Raw genomic sequence first — 18,664 nt, forward strand, 5'->3', positions numbered from 1 at the left:
CACACACACACACACACACACACACACACACACACACACACACACACCTCTCCTACAACCAGCCTTATATATTTGCTTTCTTTTTGCTTTAATATTTTACATTTGTTTTTACATCAACTTCATTTCCAAATATATCCTTCCCCCTTCTCCTATGCAGCAAAATATCCCTTGTAACAAAAAAGTGGAAAAAAAAGAGGGGAGAACAAAAGCACTTGAGCAAACGTAAACAACTTATTAGTGGAGTCTGACACATACTGCACCTGCTTTTAGTACACTGGAAGATAATGCTATTTCTTTGATGCTAAAATGTATTGTGAGTCCTCAAAGACAGCTGTCAGAAGTTGAGGGGAGTGTGACCTAGTGAAGAGAGGAGAGATAAATGAGTAGGGGACCTTGCTTCCATTTCTGACTTCTGTATTGCTGCTGTGCTGGAAAACCTCAGGTGAGCCACTTAGCCCTTCTCTGTCTGTATTCCCTCTACTTGAAATGAAGAGAATGATGTTGACCTCTTTTCTGGAAACTTTGGAAGAGCAATTATGATCAGGGTTGTTGTTTTTTGAAGAAAATGCTGTTAAATTTATCCTTAGCTTCTTTCTAGAAAGAAAGAGAAGAGAGGGTGATGCTGTTAATTAGAATAATTAGAGCTTAAGATTGGGAGCAGAAGTTTGGAAGTTTTTCCTTGGAACCAGCCATCAGGTACTCATCAATTACATAAGTTTAACATATCCTCTTCCTTAGAAGGTACTTACGTCAGAGGATAGACTTTATATAGCTATGAGGTAAGGGTGGGGCTGGCTTAATAGAGGGATTCCTAGCAATTCAATTAAATTCAGCAATCGCTTATTAATAAGTGCCTATTAGATGTGAGGCAGAATGAACACTGACCCAAATCCCTGCTCACAAGGAGCATATATTCAGACCCTTTAGACAAGTAAAATACAATGTAGAATGTGATAGGGGCAGAGGAGTGAGCATTTGAGGCATATTGGAGGAGGGAGGGAATACTTCAGCACAAGTAATCAAGATTTTGTGCAACTGGATGAGGCCAACTGGCTTCTGAAGGGGGCATAAATCCCCGTCTGCTATAGCTTAGTCTCCAAGATTTGCCATGCCCATTTGGGTTAGTCCATACCTATCCCTGGTGTATTTTAAATACTCAGACCAGTGTAACAGAGAAGGGATTGACTGTGATGGTTTACCAAAGTGCAGATTTCTGCCAGTACAACTTGAGTCTCTGTTTTTCCTTTCCCTCTAGGCTTGATCAAAACATCAGACTCTTGATCTCTATGCCTTGTCTCTGTTGCTTCATGTGGCTTGTCAGTTTTCTTCTTTAATATTTTTTCAATCATGTGCATTTATTTTCTTTCCTGCACTGATTAAAAGGGGGGAAAACCCATAGTCAGGCAAAACAAGTTTGTGAATTGGCCATGTCCACAAATGTATGTCTTATCTGCATCTCTACCTGTCAGGAGGTAGGTAGCATAGTTCATCATCAGTCCTCTAGAACTGTGGTTCATAATTCATCCAAATTACATTGTTGGTGTTGTCCAAATTGTTTGCCTGGTTCTCCTCACTTTATTGTGTCAGTTTATACAACTTTCCCCAGGTTTCTCTGAATCTACCCCTTTCACCATTTTTAATGGCAGAATACTGGAGTATTCCATTATGTTCATGTACCATAACAACAGCAACAACAATGATAGCTAGCATTTATATATCTCTTTAAAAAAGTTTGCATAGCATTTCTTATTTCATTTGATCCTCACAAGGCCCCTGTGAGGTAAATGCTGCAGATGAGGAAACTGAGGCTGAGAGAGTAAGTGATTTGCCCAGGTCAGTAAGGGTCTGAGGAACATTTGACTTCAGATCTTCCTGACTCCAAGTCCAGGACTCTTTTCACTATACCTAGTTGACATTCCCCACTTGGTGGGCAACTGATGGAACTTTTTTCTCCAAGTGTTCCCCTGGACCCTGCTTTGTTCTTCTCAGCTATTGATGTGGAAGACTACTGAAGTTCTGAGAGTGGATTCCCTTGTTTGCCGTTCAGTCAGCTGGTCGAATTGGCTATCTAAAACCCTCCAATATGTGTGCATCTTTAGCCCTCCCCCTCCTAATCATTCTGTCCATAGTTCAGATGCCAGCCTAAATGAGACCAATCTCTGAAGTTCAGCCCTCTGCTTGGGGCAGTTAACAGCCCTCTTGCACATTTCTCATGGTAGTGACAGAGATCTCTTTGTTTTGCTCTAGTTATATTTAGGACAAATCAGCTCCAAACGGCCCCTCCAGTTGATTTGGAAAGGGTGGCAAATCAAGGAAACATTTGGTTAAAGGAAGCCAATATTGAATAAGGGGAAATGGGACGTTCATTTTGAACTGTCAAATTATCAAAGCAGGACTTCCCTCCCGCCCTCATCCTCTCATACAATGCTCATTCTTCTAATGCCTTACTTTAAAGTCTTCATGGATTAACAGTAAATGGTTTATTCTAGACTCAGTCACATGGCTAATTTCAATCAACAGTTTACTTGCAGCTATCTAATACATTTGAGTATTCTATTTGTTGATGGTTACTCAGTTTATAATAAATTTTTAACAATTTTTTTAAGATAGCTCCAGCTAAATTTAATTGAGCACATTTACTGAGTACCCACTACATAACTGGCACTTTAGTAGACAGCTAGAAATAACAAGCTGTTGAAAGTTAGCCATGTGAGTCTAGACTAAACTGGTCATAACTCTATATGAAGTCTTTACAATAAGACACAGAAGAATGACCAAATGAACATACAAAGTAAGGAGTAATGTATCATTAAAGAAACTCCAAACTTGGGGAATTTAACAAGTGCCTCAAGCACCTCTGAAAGATAATTGTAAACCAATTACTGATTTGCCTTAGTCGAAGGAGTTTCCTCACTGAGACTTCCCCACACTAATGAAATCATAGGCCTGGACCAGAAGAAGACCAACTAAAGAATCAACGAACAGCTAACACCAAAAATGCAGTTGTGCTATGTTTTGTTTCCAGTCCATCCGCAGTTTAACTGGGACTTCTTACTGGAAAGTTCTATACCAGAAGGACATTGCCAAGCCAGGGGGATTTGAAACCTTGGCTCGTGTTTGTTTATCAGCACTATCAGACAACACAGCAGCTGGGCCACAGCTTGGATCTGTTCCTGCTATGTTCATCAGTTACATCCTGGTCTACTAAGGCAGTTCTCTACTTGCATAACCATTTGTTAGCTGCTACACTTTGTTCCTTTTCTCATTCTCTCTTATTTAAAAGAATGAAACCATTTGTTCCCCACAGCTTTCTATCTCTTCCTCTCCTCTGTAAGACTGTTTCCTTTCATCGTGTGGCTTAAAGTTAGAACTGCCTGAGTTTGAGTCTTGGCTCTGCCATTTACTTGGGAAAGTCACTTAAATTCTGTCTGCCTCTGTTTCCTTATCTGTAAAATGAGGATAATAACTCTGCACTGCTGCCTCACAGGGTTATTTTGAGGAAAGTACTTTGCAAACTGTGAAGCACTGTAGAAATGTGCTGTGCTGTTGGTATTATGGTTATTAGGAAAGCATAAAAGGAGGAGGACAAGAGAGTTGAAGCAGAGATGATATTTGCTTATCTGACTTGGATTTTTTTCAAGCTTTTAGTTGGGATTCTATGATCATTTCTGTGGCAGGCTTATGATGTTGTTTTGTTGCATTTGCATTAGCTGAGCTTTTTGTCTTTTCTTGCCACTAACTCATTTATTTGAAGCAGGTGCTTCCTGACTCCTTGTTGTCGGGCTGCCATACTGACTTGGCTGTGAACTTAAAGTGCAAGGTGGGGCATACTAGGATATTTTGAAGGTGGACTAATGTTCCTAAGCAGAGATATTAGAAAGACCCCAATTAGCAAATTAATTTAAATTCCTGTTTACATGAATGCTTTCATCTCTAATTATATGATTGTTTGAAATAAAATTTTCTCTCTTCATTAATGTCTCTCAATGAAATTGTAATTTTGCATTTCCCAGAAGTCTTTTCACACACTAATGCCTGTCATTGGGATACAAGAACTTACTTAAATTAACAATTGGTTATACTTTATAGAAGAGTTATAAACACACTCTCATTGTATTTTTTTTTTCCCCTGCTGGGAAATTAGCTTCTCAGTCTTATTTTGGTAGCTTTTAGCCCACTGCTAAATAAGCCCAGGAGGATTCTACTGTAATCTCTAGTTGAAGAGTAAATGGGAGTAGGGCTGGAGTTAGAAATGAGGAGAGCCATAGTGTAGAGGTATATTCTGTCTGGAGAAGAGAAGATTTTGGTGGTGTTGTTTTTTTCCCCCGAGGCAATCGGGGTTAAGTGACTTGCCCAGAGTCACACAGCTAGTGAGTATCATGTGTCTAAGGCTGGATTTGAACTCAGGTCCTCCTGACTCCAGGGCTGGTGCTCTGTCCACTGCGCCACTTAGCCGCCCCTGAGAAGACAAGATTTTGGAAGACAACACATGCCAACAGTCTTCTCTAGGGTTGGCATATGGCAGAAGGACTTCTTGACTCCACAGTGCAGAATAGGGACATTGGGTGAAAATTACAAGGAAACAAGTTGAAGCTCGATGTAAGGAAGTATTTACTACAATTTGGGTTATCCCCAAATAGGGTGAACTGCCTCTGGAAGCACTGAATACCCAGTCACAGATGTTCAGGCACAGGCTGCACTGGACCATCACTCTCTAAGGATGGCAGAGAAGGGATTATGCTTTAGGTAGATTCTTCACTAGGTAACTACTTTTAAAGGCAATTGGGGTTAAGTAACTTGCCCAGGACCACACAGCTAGTAAGTGTCAAGTGTTTGGTTTGAGGCGGGATTTGAAGTCAGGTCCTCCTGACTTCAGGGCTGGTGCTCTATCCACTGCGCCACCTAGCTGCCCCTTGGGTAACTACTTTTAAGAACCCTGCTAGCTTGGAAAGAATGGGATTCTAGAGGGTACCCCACGCAAAAAAAAACCATTTTGGAGGATGAATAGGGGTAAGAGGAGGATATAGAGTTAAGACTAAGAAGGAATATTACAAGAAAAAAAAAGATGGAGAGATATGTATGGGACAGACTAGAAAAGAAAAATATTCAGAAAATATACTTAATGTAAAGAAACCTTGACTATGAGGTAAGAGAAAAGGGGAAAAATTAGAGATGTATTGAAAAGAGGGAAGTTCAAGCATAGGCTCATTATGGATTCTTAGAAAGTTAGTTACCTGTCTTCCCTGTTTTTGTATTTCTTTCCTTCCTTCTTTCCTTCTGTCCTTTTCCCAACATATTATATTAATATATAGCATAGTATAGTATTCTTAGTAAAACCTCTCATTAAATTGGGGGTCTGTATGATTAAGAGTGGAGTAGTTTTCCTGCTTCACTACAATATTACTTTTTTTTTGCTAAATGTTAGTAACACAGTACCACCTGAAGGAAAGAATAAGTTTTCCTAACAGGCAAACGCAAAGAGGTTGAAATTTTTAGTCTTCAGTATTAAGGGTAATTCCTGTAAAAGATAATCTAAAGAAAGATTTCGAACAACCCAACAATGCTTCTTGTATGTCCCATCTCCCCTTGCTTTCTCTCTCCTGCTTTTGCATTTCTTTCTCTCTCTCTCTCTCTCTCGTTTTTTTTTTTTTTTTTTTGGTGAGGCAGTCAGGGTTAAGTGACTTTCCCAGAGTTACACAGCTAGTGTCTGAAGCTGGATTTGAACTGAGGTCCTCCTGACTCCAAGGCAGGTGCTTTATCCAGTGCACCACCTAGCTGCCCCTCTTTTTCTTTCTTAATCCTAGGTTTGTACTATTCTACATCAACTTTCTTTTCACCTTTTCCTTGGGGCTGGGTCAGTTGAGTAGTAGGTAACTGCCAGAATCTTGGTTTGCAGTCAAGTGTACTTTTAGTCTGCAGAAGAGGGGTTCTTAGAGTGTTAAAGGTGCTGTTTTCTCTTTGACTTCCTTTCCTGATTTGCTGGCCCCTAAAGGGGAGAGGCCAAAGAGAATGGAGCCATATTTCATTGGCATGTACTTTGCAGTCATTATGGCCAACATATAACTTTTACATAGATTGCCTTTAAAGATGTCATAAGAAGTAATTTTCCCCAGTATCTCTCTTCCATTCCTATGTCTGGCAACCCACATTCTTTGAAACCTCTCTTTTTTCAAACTTGAAGCTTACTTAAATTTCTTTCTCTCATCCTTTTCTCAAAATAATGAATAAATGAATGAATAAAGCATTTATTAAGCATTTACTAGGTGCACAGCACTGTCCTAAGTGCTGGGGATACAAATAGAAAAATAAGACCAGTGCCTGCCTTCAAGGAGCTGCCATTTTAATGGGAAATCAACACACAGGGAAAGTCTCAGCTTCAAGTCAGATGGAAAGGTCCCCTGGTTCTTACAGTGCAGCAACAAATGAGATGGTAATGCTATGGACTTGGTGATGTAAAGATGGAGAATAGTAACGACTATAACAATAGGTAACATTTATAAAGAGCTTTAAGGTTTGCAAAGTGCTTTACCTATGTTAGAGCATTTGATCTTTACAACAACCCTGTGAAATAGTTGCTGTCATTATCCCCATTTTACAGATGAGAAAGCTGAGCCTCATGGAACTTAAGTAACTTGCTTCAGGGTTACACAGCTGGGAAGTATCTGAGCAGGATTCAAACTCAGGTCTTCTGGACTTCAAGTCTAACACTTGGTGTACTATGCTGCCTAGTCCTTCATGGTTCACTGGATCTTATAACTCGTAACGGATCATTTATCAGTGATGGTAAATGGAGGAACAACTTTCTTTATTATCATGGGTGTTCGTTATTTTTTAAGCAGCTAGCATAAAGAATACAGTGTAATTCTCTGCCCTCAAAACATGCTTGTTACCTTCCCTGTTAATTAACTATAGAGCAGAACATAGGAAAGACGGTATTCTTTCAAATAACTGATATTGAGGAGGTATGTCCAGTACCTTTGCATTTGGGTGTTACCAATATCTATCTGCTTGCATCATGATGATCTCTTGCTTTTTATAAAATGCTGAGTACTCGAGGTAGAAATTATGTCCCTTTTACAAGTGTTGGTGTGTCCCACTTTCTGGATTACCACAATGACTTTTTCTATCACAGGGAGAAAAACTAGTTGTCAGTTTTTTGTTGACTTTTGGTCGTCTTACATAGATTTTGGTATCCTGTGGAGCATGTTAGGTGGAGGAAGTCCCCATTGGGAGTTTACCATAGCAGTCCTCCAAGGGAGGATTTGTATTAGGAAACGCACGCCATTTTTGGGAAAGTTCATGGAAAGAGTCAGATTGGTCAGCTACACAAGTAAGATCTAGCAAGAGTCAAAGTGTTTTTCTTAAGAGGCTCACAGTTTGCAGATATGGGAGTGATATTTAATTGGTGAGGGTAATTTATAGCAATGAAACAGGTGAATTTTCTTATAATTAAAAATAAATATCAGTGACCACCACTTCACCTTATAGATATAAGCAGATGGAAGGGTAGGAGGAGAGTTAGGGTAAAAGAAAGCTAGAAGTGAGATTGAGAGAGAGAAACCAGGTAAGAAACTGTTCAGGGTCAAAGCTGTGCCATGGCAACATTACTTCAGAAATATTCAGAATTTCAAGGCAACCTACCCACCTTAATCTCAGTCAGTGGGGATCTTCTGTTTACCTCATAAGCTAGCATAGTTGTCCTCAGTTACAATATGTCAGGTGTCCTAGACAGAATATATGATTGGGGTCCTATAAAAGCTAGTGCTTTAAAAAAAGTGAGACATACACACAGTACTCATTTTTTCTTCTTGTTAAAAATGTCCAATTTCACATTTCTTTTTTCTTCCCCTTCCCCTCAAAAAAGGTGAATTCTGAAATTTTCTGAGTGGTATTTGGCTCATTACAGCATTTTTCAGTCCTGCCAACAAAATTTATAGTTCCATAGCAGTTCCAATAGCCTGGGAATTGATTTATCCGTGGGATTAGGAAGGCACGTTTTAAGAGCAGTCTTTTCAAGAATTTGTAATGACTGTGAATGAGGATTATAAAATATGAAAATTCTTTTTCTCTGACCAGGCTAACAGTAAAATCTTTTACTTAGTTCTGCTGTGTTTCATTGTTTGGGCAAGGTGCAAATACCAATTTGAGGTAAAGAGGGATCTTCTGAATTGATAGGATATGAGTCAGTCTACATATTCTGCTTGGAAAGTGGTTTAAGATTAATAGTAAAGAAAGGCTTTAAAGTATATTCCTTTCTCACATTGGCTATCACCACAGTCTTGTACCTCTCTGGCTCACTTCTAACTGTATTAATTATTATTTTTCACCCTCTGTCTCCTGGAGACAGCTCTGGCTTCCCCTTTTGTTTACAGCCATTGGCATGAGTCATCCCTTCATGGTGAATATTGCAGAATCACATATCCCATTCCAGTCTAATTTGTATACTTGCCAAGTCTATGCCAGCAGCAAGCCTTGGTTTTTGACTCTCATTATGGTCAGAGTAGACAAACTTCAACAAGTTAATTAAGGGACTAGGGAGGTGAGAAGAGAATTGAATAGCATAATTATTCCTATACCCTTTGTTACATACAATATGTGTTTTGGAAGGCCTATCAACCTGTACCAAATGTATTAGCCTGGGGGTGTTCTGGGGAATTTGGAAATTCCTCTGAACCCATTTTGTGATGAATTTGCAAACATGTGGGCATTCAATTAATTTGCTTTGAAGAACCTTTATTTGTAAAATAAAATTTATGATTCTGGTTTACATGCACACCTATAATATATGTATATCTTAAGAGAAGTCTGTAGAAATCTAGAAATTTGACTTTTTCTTTTTTAACTTAGGGTTTTTATTTTTAAAAGTCATCTCCCCTCCCCCACCTCCACATTTGCCTCGGAAAATATCCCAATTCAACTCCTATGTGGAAATTCATTTTGATTTGGAAACTTGTAGGCATTTATGCATTTGCCCCTTCATTTGAATTTTTTTCACCGAATTGAATTAGGCACTATGATATGTGACTCAGGGTGTTGAAAATGAGTTTGCACTAAACAGAAGGGAGGGGTGGAAAACCAGTCTTCTAAGCAGATTGGTTCTAGTGCATTTTATGGTGTAGATGAACCAGCCAGTCTCATCTTGGCATGGCAACCTTGGGTAAAGAATAGATGGATTTGTGCAGTTTGGCCTTAGATTCTAAACACTTGGATTGCTAGAGCACATTTCACCATAAGGGAACTTGGTCAAAATGGCCAGGTGAATAAAATCACCAGTTTGAGAAGTGAAATAAATTTGTTTGGAGCCTCTTTGGGGTGAACGGGAGGCCACGACCTATAGGGTCTGTGTGGGATGAGAAAGATTGTAAAAACTCCAAAGTACCTGCTCCATGGAAAGAAGAATGAGTGAAAGCAACAATTAGGCATTTCTCCATCCTTCTTACCAGTCTAGAAAAGAAGCACAAACTCAGGAATAGAGGCTTGTTTAGGGGGTGGGGGTTAGGAGGTTGAGTCTTCTAAAAGCCTCCATCAAAAATATTTACTGCCCAAATAAAGTAACGAAGGGATACAAATCTGTCTGAAAGAAAGTGAATGTTTGTCTTTGGAAATCCACTTTTATTTGAAATCCAGATATATGATAACTGGTAGCGATGTGAAGTTTGGACAGACTAATGCTCGGTTCATTTCAGACATTGTAAAGTACACATCTGCAAACCTTAGAAACCTCACGATCATATTGTATACAGTTGTGTATACACAGTTGTGTATACAATACAACCCCCAAGTAAATGCTGCAGATTGGAAGAATCCCAGGGACTTCAGTCCACTGTGAAGGAGACAGGAACGCCTGTGACAACACAGGATGTCAGGTGCTTTGAGATGCTAGCAAGAGGAAGAGAAACTGAACCATCCAAGATGGTCCTCGACCTCGTAGAAGCCCCATTCATCTTTCTGCTTGGTGTCTCAGAGTGAAAATAAGGAGTTTGGGTTGAAGCAGCTGAAGTTTGAGAGTCTCTATAAACTTCTGTGAGAGGTCCGTCTTAACTTTCATAATGAATGTCACGGTCAATCTGCCTGTATTTTTACCGTCCTACCAGCTTAGTTCATCCCTCATCCTGTCCCTTGTGCAGTCCTTCCTCTTTCCTTCCTGACAGCCCAGGCATCAGTGGTAGCCTTAAGCAGGCAGGGGAAGTAGAGATAAAATGCTCTCTTAGCCCAAAATGACCCAAGGGGCCTCCTTCCTTTCGTCCTAGTTTTTTTGTTGTTATTTAAACTCTCTTCATGTGAATGGGCTGCACCAAAAACTGTTCTGACCAGGGAATGAGGTGGAAGACTGACAGATCATATGTTTAGGGCAGCCAGACTCTGGCTTCAGTTTAGGAGCACAATTAGGAATAGAGTGGTGTTGATCAAGTCTACTTCCACTTTCCAGGAAGTGGACATCGTGGTTTTGCCGTGCCGTGGGTTCCAGCCCCCAGTGGATACTCTAGGTGAGTTAGTGAATGGTGTCCTGCCTGTGGTGATCTTTGCCATCAACAAGGATGAACTCTCAGAAGGAGATGAGGAAGAACTGAGAGCCATCCAGGAACGGCTTTCTCTGCCTATATTCTTTTTCAAAGTGCCAAAGCTGGGCTCTGAGCTGATTTCCCCCAAGAGAAGAATGGAGACTGAAAGATCATCACTTCACCGACAGCTAGTTGACCTGAACTACCTGAATGATAGTCACCATAACTGTGGGACCCTTGGCCTAAATGCCAAAGCTCAGAGCATGTTGGTGGAACAGAGTGATAAGCTAAGACAACTGAACACATTCACTCATCAGGTGCTACAAACGCACCTTGTCGATGCAGCCACGATTCTGAACCTGGTGCACTGCCGGTGCCTGGATATCTTTATTAACCAGGCCTTTGACATGCAGCGGGACCTGCAGATCACTCCCAAGCGGCTCGAGTACACTCGAAAGAAGGAAAATGAGTTGTATGAATCACTGATGAACATTGCCAACCGCAAGCAGGAGGAGATGAAGGATATGATCGTGGAGACTCTCAATATCATGAAGGAAGACCTTCTGGAAGACGCTGCCAACATGGAGTTCAAAGGTAGGTTTCTGAGTGATGGCCAGCGAGCTCTGTAGGAGGCTGGGCGTACTAGGTCTTCTGACCCTTTTCTTGAATTTGTAGAAACTGAGCTTATAAATTTGTAGAGCTAAAAGAGATCATTAGGTCAACTTTTCCTTCCCCTTGCTCTCAGGGATACTACATTAAATAATCTAGTGAGATGAACATGTTTGCCTCCTGAAAGATCTCTCCAGAAAGTTCCACAATTATGTGTAGTCAGACATTTGTCTGAGTATTGGGAAATTCTTCTTAACATCGAGTCTTAGTTTGTAGTATAAACCTGTTTTTCGCTTGTTTAATCAGTCCACAGTGGAAATGGAGGATAACTGCTCACCGCTCTCCATATAGTAACTCTTCCTGAGTTTGAAGATTGTTATCAATTGACTGCTCAGCCTTCTCTAGTATATCCCAGGCTTTCTTATTCTTCCTGCCTTTTAACTTTCAGCTTCACGCCTTATCAAGGCCTCCTGCCTAAATCCCACCCCCAAGATGGTATCCCAGACCAGCATTTCAAACTTCATTTCTTTTCCCACTCCTTTTGAATATTAATCAAATTGGATGAAAATCCTAAGTCACTGGGGTTGTAAAATTTGTTACTTATGTTCGCTGTGTGGTGGGTTGTAGTCCACAAATAACATAGGCTGTATTTAATCCTAGTTAAAGGGGAATGACACAAAATTCCACTTCATAATATCATTTTAATGAAGTAAATTCTTCCCATTAAATCTCTATATTGGCTAGTTGGAATCTTTTTGTTATAAAATATTTGTAAAGTGGTTTGCAAAGCTTACGGCACTATGTAAGTGTTATTGTATTTATTATCGTTACTATTATTATTCTGTGACCACAGACTACACCCTTTGCTCTAGCTTGGTATCTTGCCAGTATGTCCTGTTATTAATAATAAATGTATATTGATTAATAAAAGAATTTGTCAAGGGATTGTGGATAGTTCATTATAGGCTTTTACCACTATAGTGGAAATAGTTTCATGTGTAACATTTACCAGTAATGGGTCAGTGACATTTTTTGTATATGTGGAAAATAGCATATTATTCTGGGTCTGTCGTATAAAGAGATGCCACACCTAAACTTATGGAGTGTAGTTAAGCAGGCTAGGTTTCCTATAAGACTTTTCAGAGACAGGTGAAGGAGTGGCTCTAATGAATTGCCTTTGTGGTAGAGGTACTGAGGCATGCTTGGGGATGTAGGAAGGGAGGCCAAGGTGATTAAAAGTAGTATTCTAAATATTAACCCCCTTTCTTATCAAGATTCTGTCTCCTTTATGCCCTCTATAGAAAGAGCATTGAGTAAGTACAGTAGGAGGTATATGATGTCCCCAATTTCATGGCCTCTGGTTATATTAATAGTCTTACGCTTCATGCCTGGAGTTGTTCTATCTACCACCCAGATGTTCCTGTAGCCACTGTCAGTATAAATTCTTTGGAACTTTTGATGTAGGTGACCCTTTTATTCAATATGCCTTTACCTCTCCCCCATCTGCTGACTAGCTCCCATCCTTACCTCCTATAGATGTCATCATCCCTGAGAATGGGGAGCCAGTGGGCACCAGAGAGATAAAATGCTGCATCCGTCAGATTCAGGAACTCATCATCTCTCAGCTTAACCAGGCTGTGGCCAATAAGTTGATCAGCTCAGTGGACTATCTTCGTGAGAGCTTTGTGGGAACCCTGGAACGGTGTCTGCAGAGCCTAGAAAAGTCCCAAGATATTTCAGTCCACATCACTAGTAACTATCTCAAACAGGTATCTAAAAGAATGATTTTTAAAAAGAAAGACTGGTGACAAATGAAACAGCATTCACACCTAACTCCCAAACTTACAGCGACAAGCTTTTCTTTTACCCAATCCATTTCCCCAGAATGACTAACACCTCTAACTTGAGTGTCGTTTTCTCCCATCCATCTGTCTACCGCCTAGGGGAGGTGTTTATAAGCATTAAAATGGCAGAATGGTAGGAAGAGGGAAGAAGCCGTGGGACTGTCAAACCCTCATATGAGATTACCAGTTTCTGAATATTGGAGCATTGACCTTGCTTTTATTAAATTGGCATAAAAGACAAACTTAAGGACCCTGAGGCTAGGGCATGCTCTTGAAGCAAGGATCTTTATTTCCTTTTCTGAAACAGATACTTCATTCAGGTCAGGGTGACTTGGCAATCTGTGTTCCCTTTCAGATCTTAAATGCTGCCTATCATGTTGAAGTTACATTTCACTCAGGGTCAACAGTAACCAGGATGCTGTGGGAGCAGATCAAACAGGTACAAGTGACTGACTGGATCACAGGAACATAGATTTAAAGTTTGAACTTACAGGTCACATGGGCCAAAGCCCCTCACTTAACAGGTAAGGAAACTGAGGCCCAGAGACAATAAATGATCTGCCCAAATTCACAGGTAGTGATTAGTCGAGCTGGGATTCAAACCAGGGATTGTTTATTCCAAGTCAAGCTTCTTGTTGTTTAGTCATTATTTAGTCATGTCTGATTTTCTTAGCAGAGATACCGGAGGGGTTTGCCATTTCCTTCTCCAGCACATTTTACAGATGAGGAAACTGAGGCAAACTGGATGAAGTGACTTGCCCAGGGTCATACAGCTAGCAATTGTCCGAGGCCAGGTTTGAACTCAGCAAGATGAGACTTCCTGACTCCAGGCCCAGCACTCTATCCACTGCACCACCTAGTTGCTTTCTGTTAAAATGATATCCACTAGAGGACTGGCCCAGATCTCCAGGATCTTTCTCTGATCAAGGCAGCCACACACCTCTGCTCTTTCCCACTAGATCTCCTTTTCCCACCAACTACATATTTTTCTTGCCTGGGCTCTGTTGTGTCACCTGAAATAGTGGGTGTGGTCTCTGCTGTAGAACTTAGGCCAGCTATTAGTCTTTGAACTCCAGAGTGATGCTTCATCAGCCACACCTGATACTTGATGGTACTGAGTAGATTTTTCCTGGGACTTACGAGCTTGGAGGCTAAACTCTCGTGTTCTCTTAAGATTCCTTCTTAGTTGGTGTCCCCAGTTTTAATCCTACCTATTCTGTATTGTTAAGAATCAGCATCCAAATCTCATGTGAGTCCTCATTTTCGGTGCCTTCTTTTATTGGCATTGGGTCTTCCTGCAGTTCTGTATATTATCTGGTCTTGATCTCACTGCCTCTGTCTTGACAGATTATCCAGCGAATCACATGGGTGAGTCCACCTGCTGTTACTCCAGAGTGGAAGAGGAAGGTGGCCCAGGATGCCATTGAGAGTCTCAGTGCCTCCAAGCTGGCCAAGAGCATTTGCAGCCAGTTCCGGACCCGGCTTAATAGCTCTCATGAGGCATTTGCAGCCTCCCTGCGGCAGGTGGGCCTATGGAGGAGGTGATGCAGTTGTTTCAGAGAGAGTGATGCCTCTGTCAGTCTGTATTGACTTGACTTTGTTGTACTTGGAAATTCGTTTGTCTGTTTGCTTTTACATTATATAAATGTGTTCTGTTGATGCCCTTTATAAAACATTACTCTTGCTCCCTGATAACTTTCCTAGCCCTTCAATAGAACCCTTCCTTGTAATAAAAACATACAGTTAAGCAAAATAAGTCAACTCAATGGCTATTTATGATAGCCTATGCCTCATTCTGCACCTGTCACTTGTCATCTCTTAGACAAGAGGCAGGAAGAATGCTTCGATCCTCTGAAGTCCTAATGGGTGTGTTTATTTTCCACATGTGTATTTGTTTAAACCCAATTCATGGGGAGGGAGAAGCTCAAATGATTTCCCCTATTTCACAGACTGAGCATCAGAAAAGTCAAGACGGGGGACAGGACTATATCCGAGTCACAAAGCATTCTAGGTGCTGTGTCATAGAAGGAGCATAGATTTCGAACTAGAAAAGACCTTAGAGATGATTTAGTCCAATCCCTTTGTTTTGAAGATGTGGAAGGAAGAAAGGAAAGAAGGAAGGAAGAAATGAAGGAATGAAGAAAGAAAACAAACATTTACTAAGTGCCTGCTAAGTGTCAGGCACTGTGTTAAGTGCTTTACAAATATTATCTCATTTGATCCTCACAACCATCTTGGGAGGTAGGTGCTATTATCCCCATTTTACTGATGAGGAAACTGAGACAGAGGTTAAGTAATTTGCCCAGGGTTACACAGCTAGTAAATATCTGAGGCCAGAATTGAAATCAGGGCTTCCTGACTCCCAGTGCTCTGTCCACTGTCTCACCAGCTGCCTCAGACACTAGGGAGAGCTAGTGATAGATAGGGTGGTAGGTTTAGAGCTAGAAGAGACCTTTGAATACATTTAGTTATCAGAATCCCCTTCTTTTATATATGAGGAAACACAGAAAGGATAAGGGACTTTTCCCAAGTCACACAGGTAGCCAGAGGCAGGTTTTGAACAAAGGTCTTCAGACACGCAATCCAACCCAGGAGCCAGGTATCCTGGCTCGCCACAGCTTTGTAGCATCTTCTTGTACTTTCAAGGGGAGAGGAGGGTTATGATTGGAGTTGCTTTTAAGCAGACTTCTCAGCAGTTAGGTCATGGTCATGTCTCTCCTGTTTACTCTCTAGTTGGAAGCTGGTCATTCAGGCCGGCTAGAGAAAACTGAAGACCTGTGGTTGAAAGTTCGGAAAGATCACGCCCCCCGCTTGGCCCGTCTGTCCCTGGAGAGCCGCTCCCTGCAGGACGTCTTGTTGCATCGTGAGTCTCTGTCGTTTCCCCTGGGCAGGATAGAAGTGAATTCTGTCTTAATCCGGGTGAAAATACCAATCCCAGAGATCTCTAGGAATTCTTTTCTATCCTTGTGAATCAGTGTGAGGCATTAATTCATTTTTAATAACTACTGAAGTTCCTCATTTGGATCTGCCATTTGTACAACCCAGATAGCACCGGCATGTATCAACTAAACCAGATAAATCACTTCCAAAGATCTTGGAGTGACATCAGTTATGTTTCCCTTATAGATATAGTTCTCCACTAAGTAGACATCCAGAGAGAGCTCATTGAGCCCTAGCCATCCTTTGTCTCTGTGCCTTGTAGGTAAACCTAAACTGGGCCAGGAGTTAGGCCGGGGACAGTATGGTGTGGTGTACCTGTGTGACAACTGGGGAGGCCATTTCCCCTGTGCCCTAAAGTCCGTTGTCCCTCCAGATGAGAAGCACTGGAACGATTTGGCATTGGAGTTTCACTATATGAGGTGAGTCATGGTTCTGTCTGGGCAAGGATGCATCAAAGCAGCCAGAGGTCTGGCTTAAGTTCTCTACCCCAAGCATAGGGGATGTCTGCTGGTGTCCTTTCTCTGCATTTCTCAGTGCTGGGTTGTTGTAGACTAGTGCTTAAAACTGGACTCCCTCCAAGGCCAAGGCTGCTTTGGTAGCCTAAACCCCTTCCTGTTCCAATTTCCTTTCCCTATCTTTCTATGTTACCTTCCTCCTTGGTCATAGAGGCTCAGCTATTTTAAGGTTCCTGGCCTGGGAAGTGGGTCAGATTTTTGTCCTCTGGCCCAATCTAGAGGTCCTTTCTTCCCTGAGTCCTGGCATGCCTTACAGGAATGGGGCATGTGGTTTGCAGCCCAGACCCCTCTCCCTCCTACCAGGTCTCTGCCCAAGCATGAGCGTCTGGTGGATCTTCACGGTTCCGTCATCGACTACAACTACGGCGGTGGCTCCAGTATTGCGGTGCTGCTCATCATGGAGCGGCTACACCGGGACCTTTACACAGGGCTGAAGGTGAGGGCAGGGAGATAACACAGGCCAGCCTGACTACTAAATTCACAGCTTTCCTTACTCTTCTTCCCTTCCTTCTCAGAACTTCCAGGTTTTCGCAAAGTGTTGTTAGTTTCTTTGATTCCCTTGTTGCTTGATTCCAAGAGACCTTCTTGGATATTTTAATCTCAGAGATAGTTCCTTGCTATAGGGTATATTTAGCATATCTAGACTACTGTCATCTGTAATTTTAACTTTCCATGGTGGTAGTGAAGTCCAGACTCCTTAGTGTAATACAAAGGCTTCTCATAACTCTCCTGCTTCTAAGGTTCTTAGTGGGTAGGTGAGTCGCTCTTTGTTCAGTCAAAAAACATTTACTGAGCATCTACTATGTATAAAATATTTTGCTTTTTGTTTACCATCTGGCTTTCACCTACATAACTCTTCTGAATGTGCTTTCCCAAAGGTTACTAGTAAATTCCTAATTAGCCTGTCCAATTACTTGTTCTTGAAACTGTTGATGAGACTTTTCTTTTTGAACCTCTTTCTTTCATTGGCCACTTCATCTCTCTTTACACTGTTCTTTATGAATCTGTCATTGCTTTAGCTATTGCATTTATGCAGATGATTCTCAGATCTTTATCTTCAGCCCTGGCAGCTCTCCTGAGCACTTGTCCTAGTTTTCCAGTTGTCTGCAGGACATTTCCACCTGGATATGTGTCTGGTATTTTGTACTTAAGCCCAAGACTGACATCATTGTCTTCCCTCTCAAAACCAACTCCTCCTCAACTGCTCTTTCTGTGTATAACTATTATCTAAGTTATCCAAATTCAAAACCTTAGTCATTTTTGACTCCTTCCTCTCCTTCATCCTCCACATCAGATTATTTGTCAAGTTCCACTGAGTCTGCTGCATCAGTGTCTCTGTTATCCACCTCATCCTTCCATTCTCAGAACTATCGCTATAGTTGAGACCCTTGTTACATCTTACCTAAATTGTTTCAGTAGCCTTCTAACTGGCCTTCCTACCTCCAGTCTCTCCCCCTTCCAGTGTAACCTATATGCAGCTACTAGGTTAACTTTCCTAATGCAATGCTCTGGTCCTTTGACTTCCCTGATTAAAAACAAAACCACCCTTCGGTATCTCTCCATTGCCTGTTGAATAACATTTAAACTTCTCAGTTTGCAGTTTGACTTTAACCAACCTTTGTGGTCTTATCTCTCTGTACACCCCTGTCTTCCTATGCCATATACACCAGCCAGATCAGACTCCACTTTTAACACAAATGTGCTTTCTTTATGCTGCTTCCTCTGTCTGAAATGCACCTCTACCCCTTCCCCTCCCAATTTCTGCTTATGGAAATTCTATACATCTTTCAAGGCCCTTCTCAAATACCACTTCCTGATTCCCTCAGCCAGATGTGATCTCTCCCTCCTTTGAACACTCATAACTCTTTGTGTCCCTTTCGTGGAATTAATCTTCCATTCTGCCTCGTGTTTCAATTATCTGTCGTCCTCGTTTCCATTTTTTAAGATCTTTCATAAGAGCAGGAACCGCATCTTTCTCACCATATTTGTTCCCCATGGTGCCATGCTCATAGCAGGTTACTTAATAAATATTTGTGGCATTGTGGGGGATATTAGGACATCAACAACACAGACTGTACACTCAAAAAACAGAAATCTAGTTGAGGAAGAGCTATACCATAGGAAAAGATAATTAAAAATACAAACGAGCATATGATTGAGAGATAAGTGATATAGACCTAAGAATATGTGAGCATGTGGTTTGCATCCCAGACCCTTCTCCCTCCTACCAGATATCTGCCCAAGCATGAGCTGG

General features: G+C 41.3%; 1 protein-coding gene across 1 annotated transcript in view; it reads left to right on the top strand.

Moving 5' to 3' along the window:
• DSTYK (dual serine/threonine and tyrosine protein kinase) overlaps window positions 1-18,664 on the top strand; it is a 74,864-nt gene that overhangs the window by 47,139 nt on the left and 9,061 nt on the right. Inside the window, exons 4-10 of the mRNA XM_027870685.1 lie at window positions 10,430-11,096; window positions 12,648-12,880; window positions 13,311-13,394; window positions 14,303-14,479; window positions 15,689-15,818; window positions 16,158-16,314; window positions 16,714-16,846. Of these exons, the coding sequence (XP_027726486.1) occupies window positions 10,430-11,096; window positions 12,648-12,880; window positions 13,311-13,394; window positions 14,303-14,479; window positions 15,689-15,818; window positions 16,158-16,314; window positions 16,714-16,846 (1,581 nt within the window). The remainder of the gene's footprint in view (window positions 1-10,429; window positions 11,097-12,647; window positions 12,881-13,310; window positions 13,395-14,302; window positions 14,480-15,688; window positions 15,819-16,157; window positions 16,315-16,713; window positions 16,847-18,664) is intronic.

The sequence above is a fragment of the Vombatus ursinus genome, unplaced genomic scaffold, assembly GCF_900497805.2.
Source record: "Vombatus ursinus unplaced genomic scaffold, bare-nosed wombat genome assembly UNPS02014798.1, whole genome shotgun sequence".
Classification (NCBI taxonomy): domain Eukaryota; kingdom Metazoa; phylum Chordata; class Mammalia; order Diprotodontia; family Vombatidae; genus Vombatus; species Vombatus ursinus.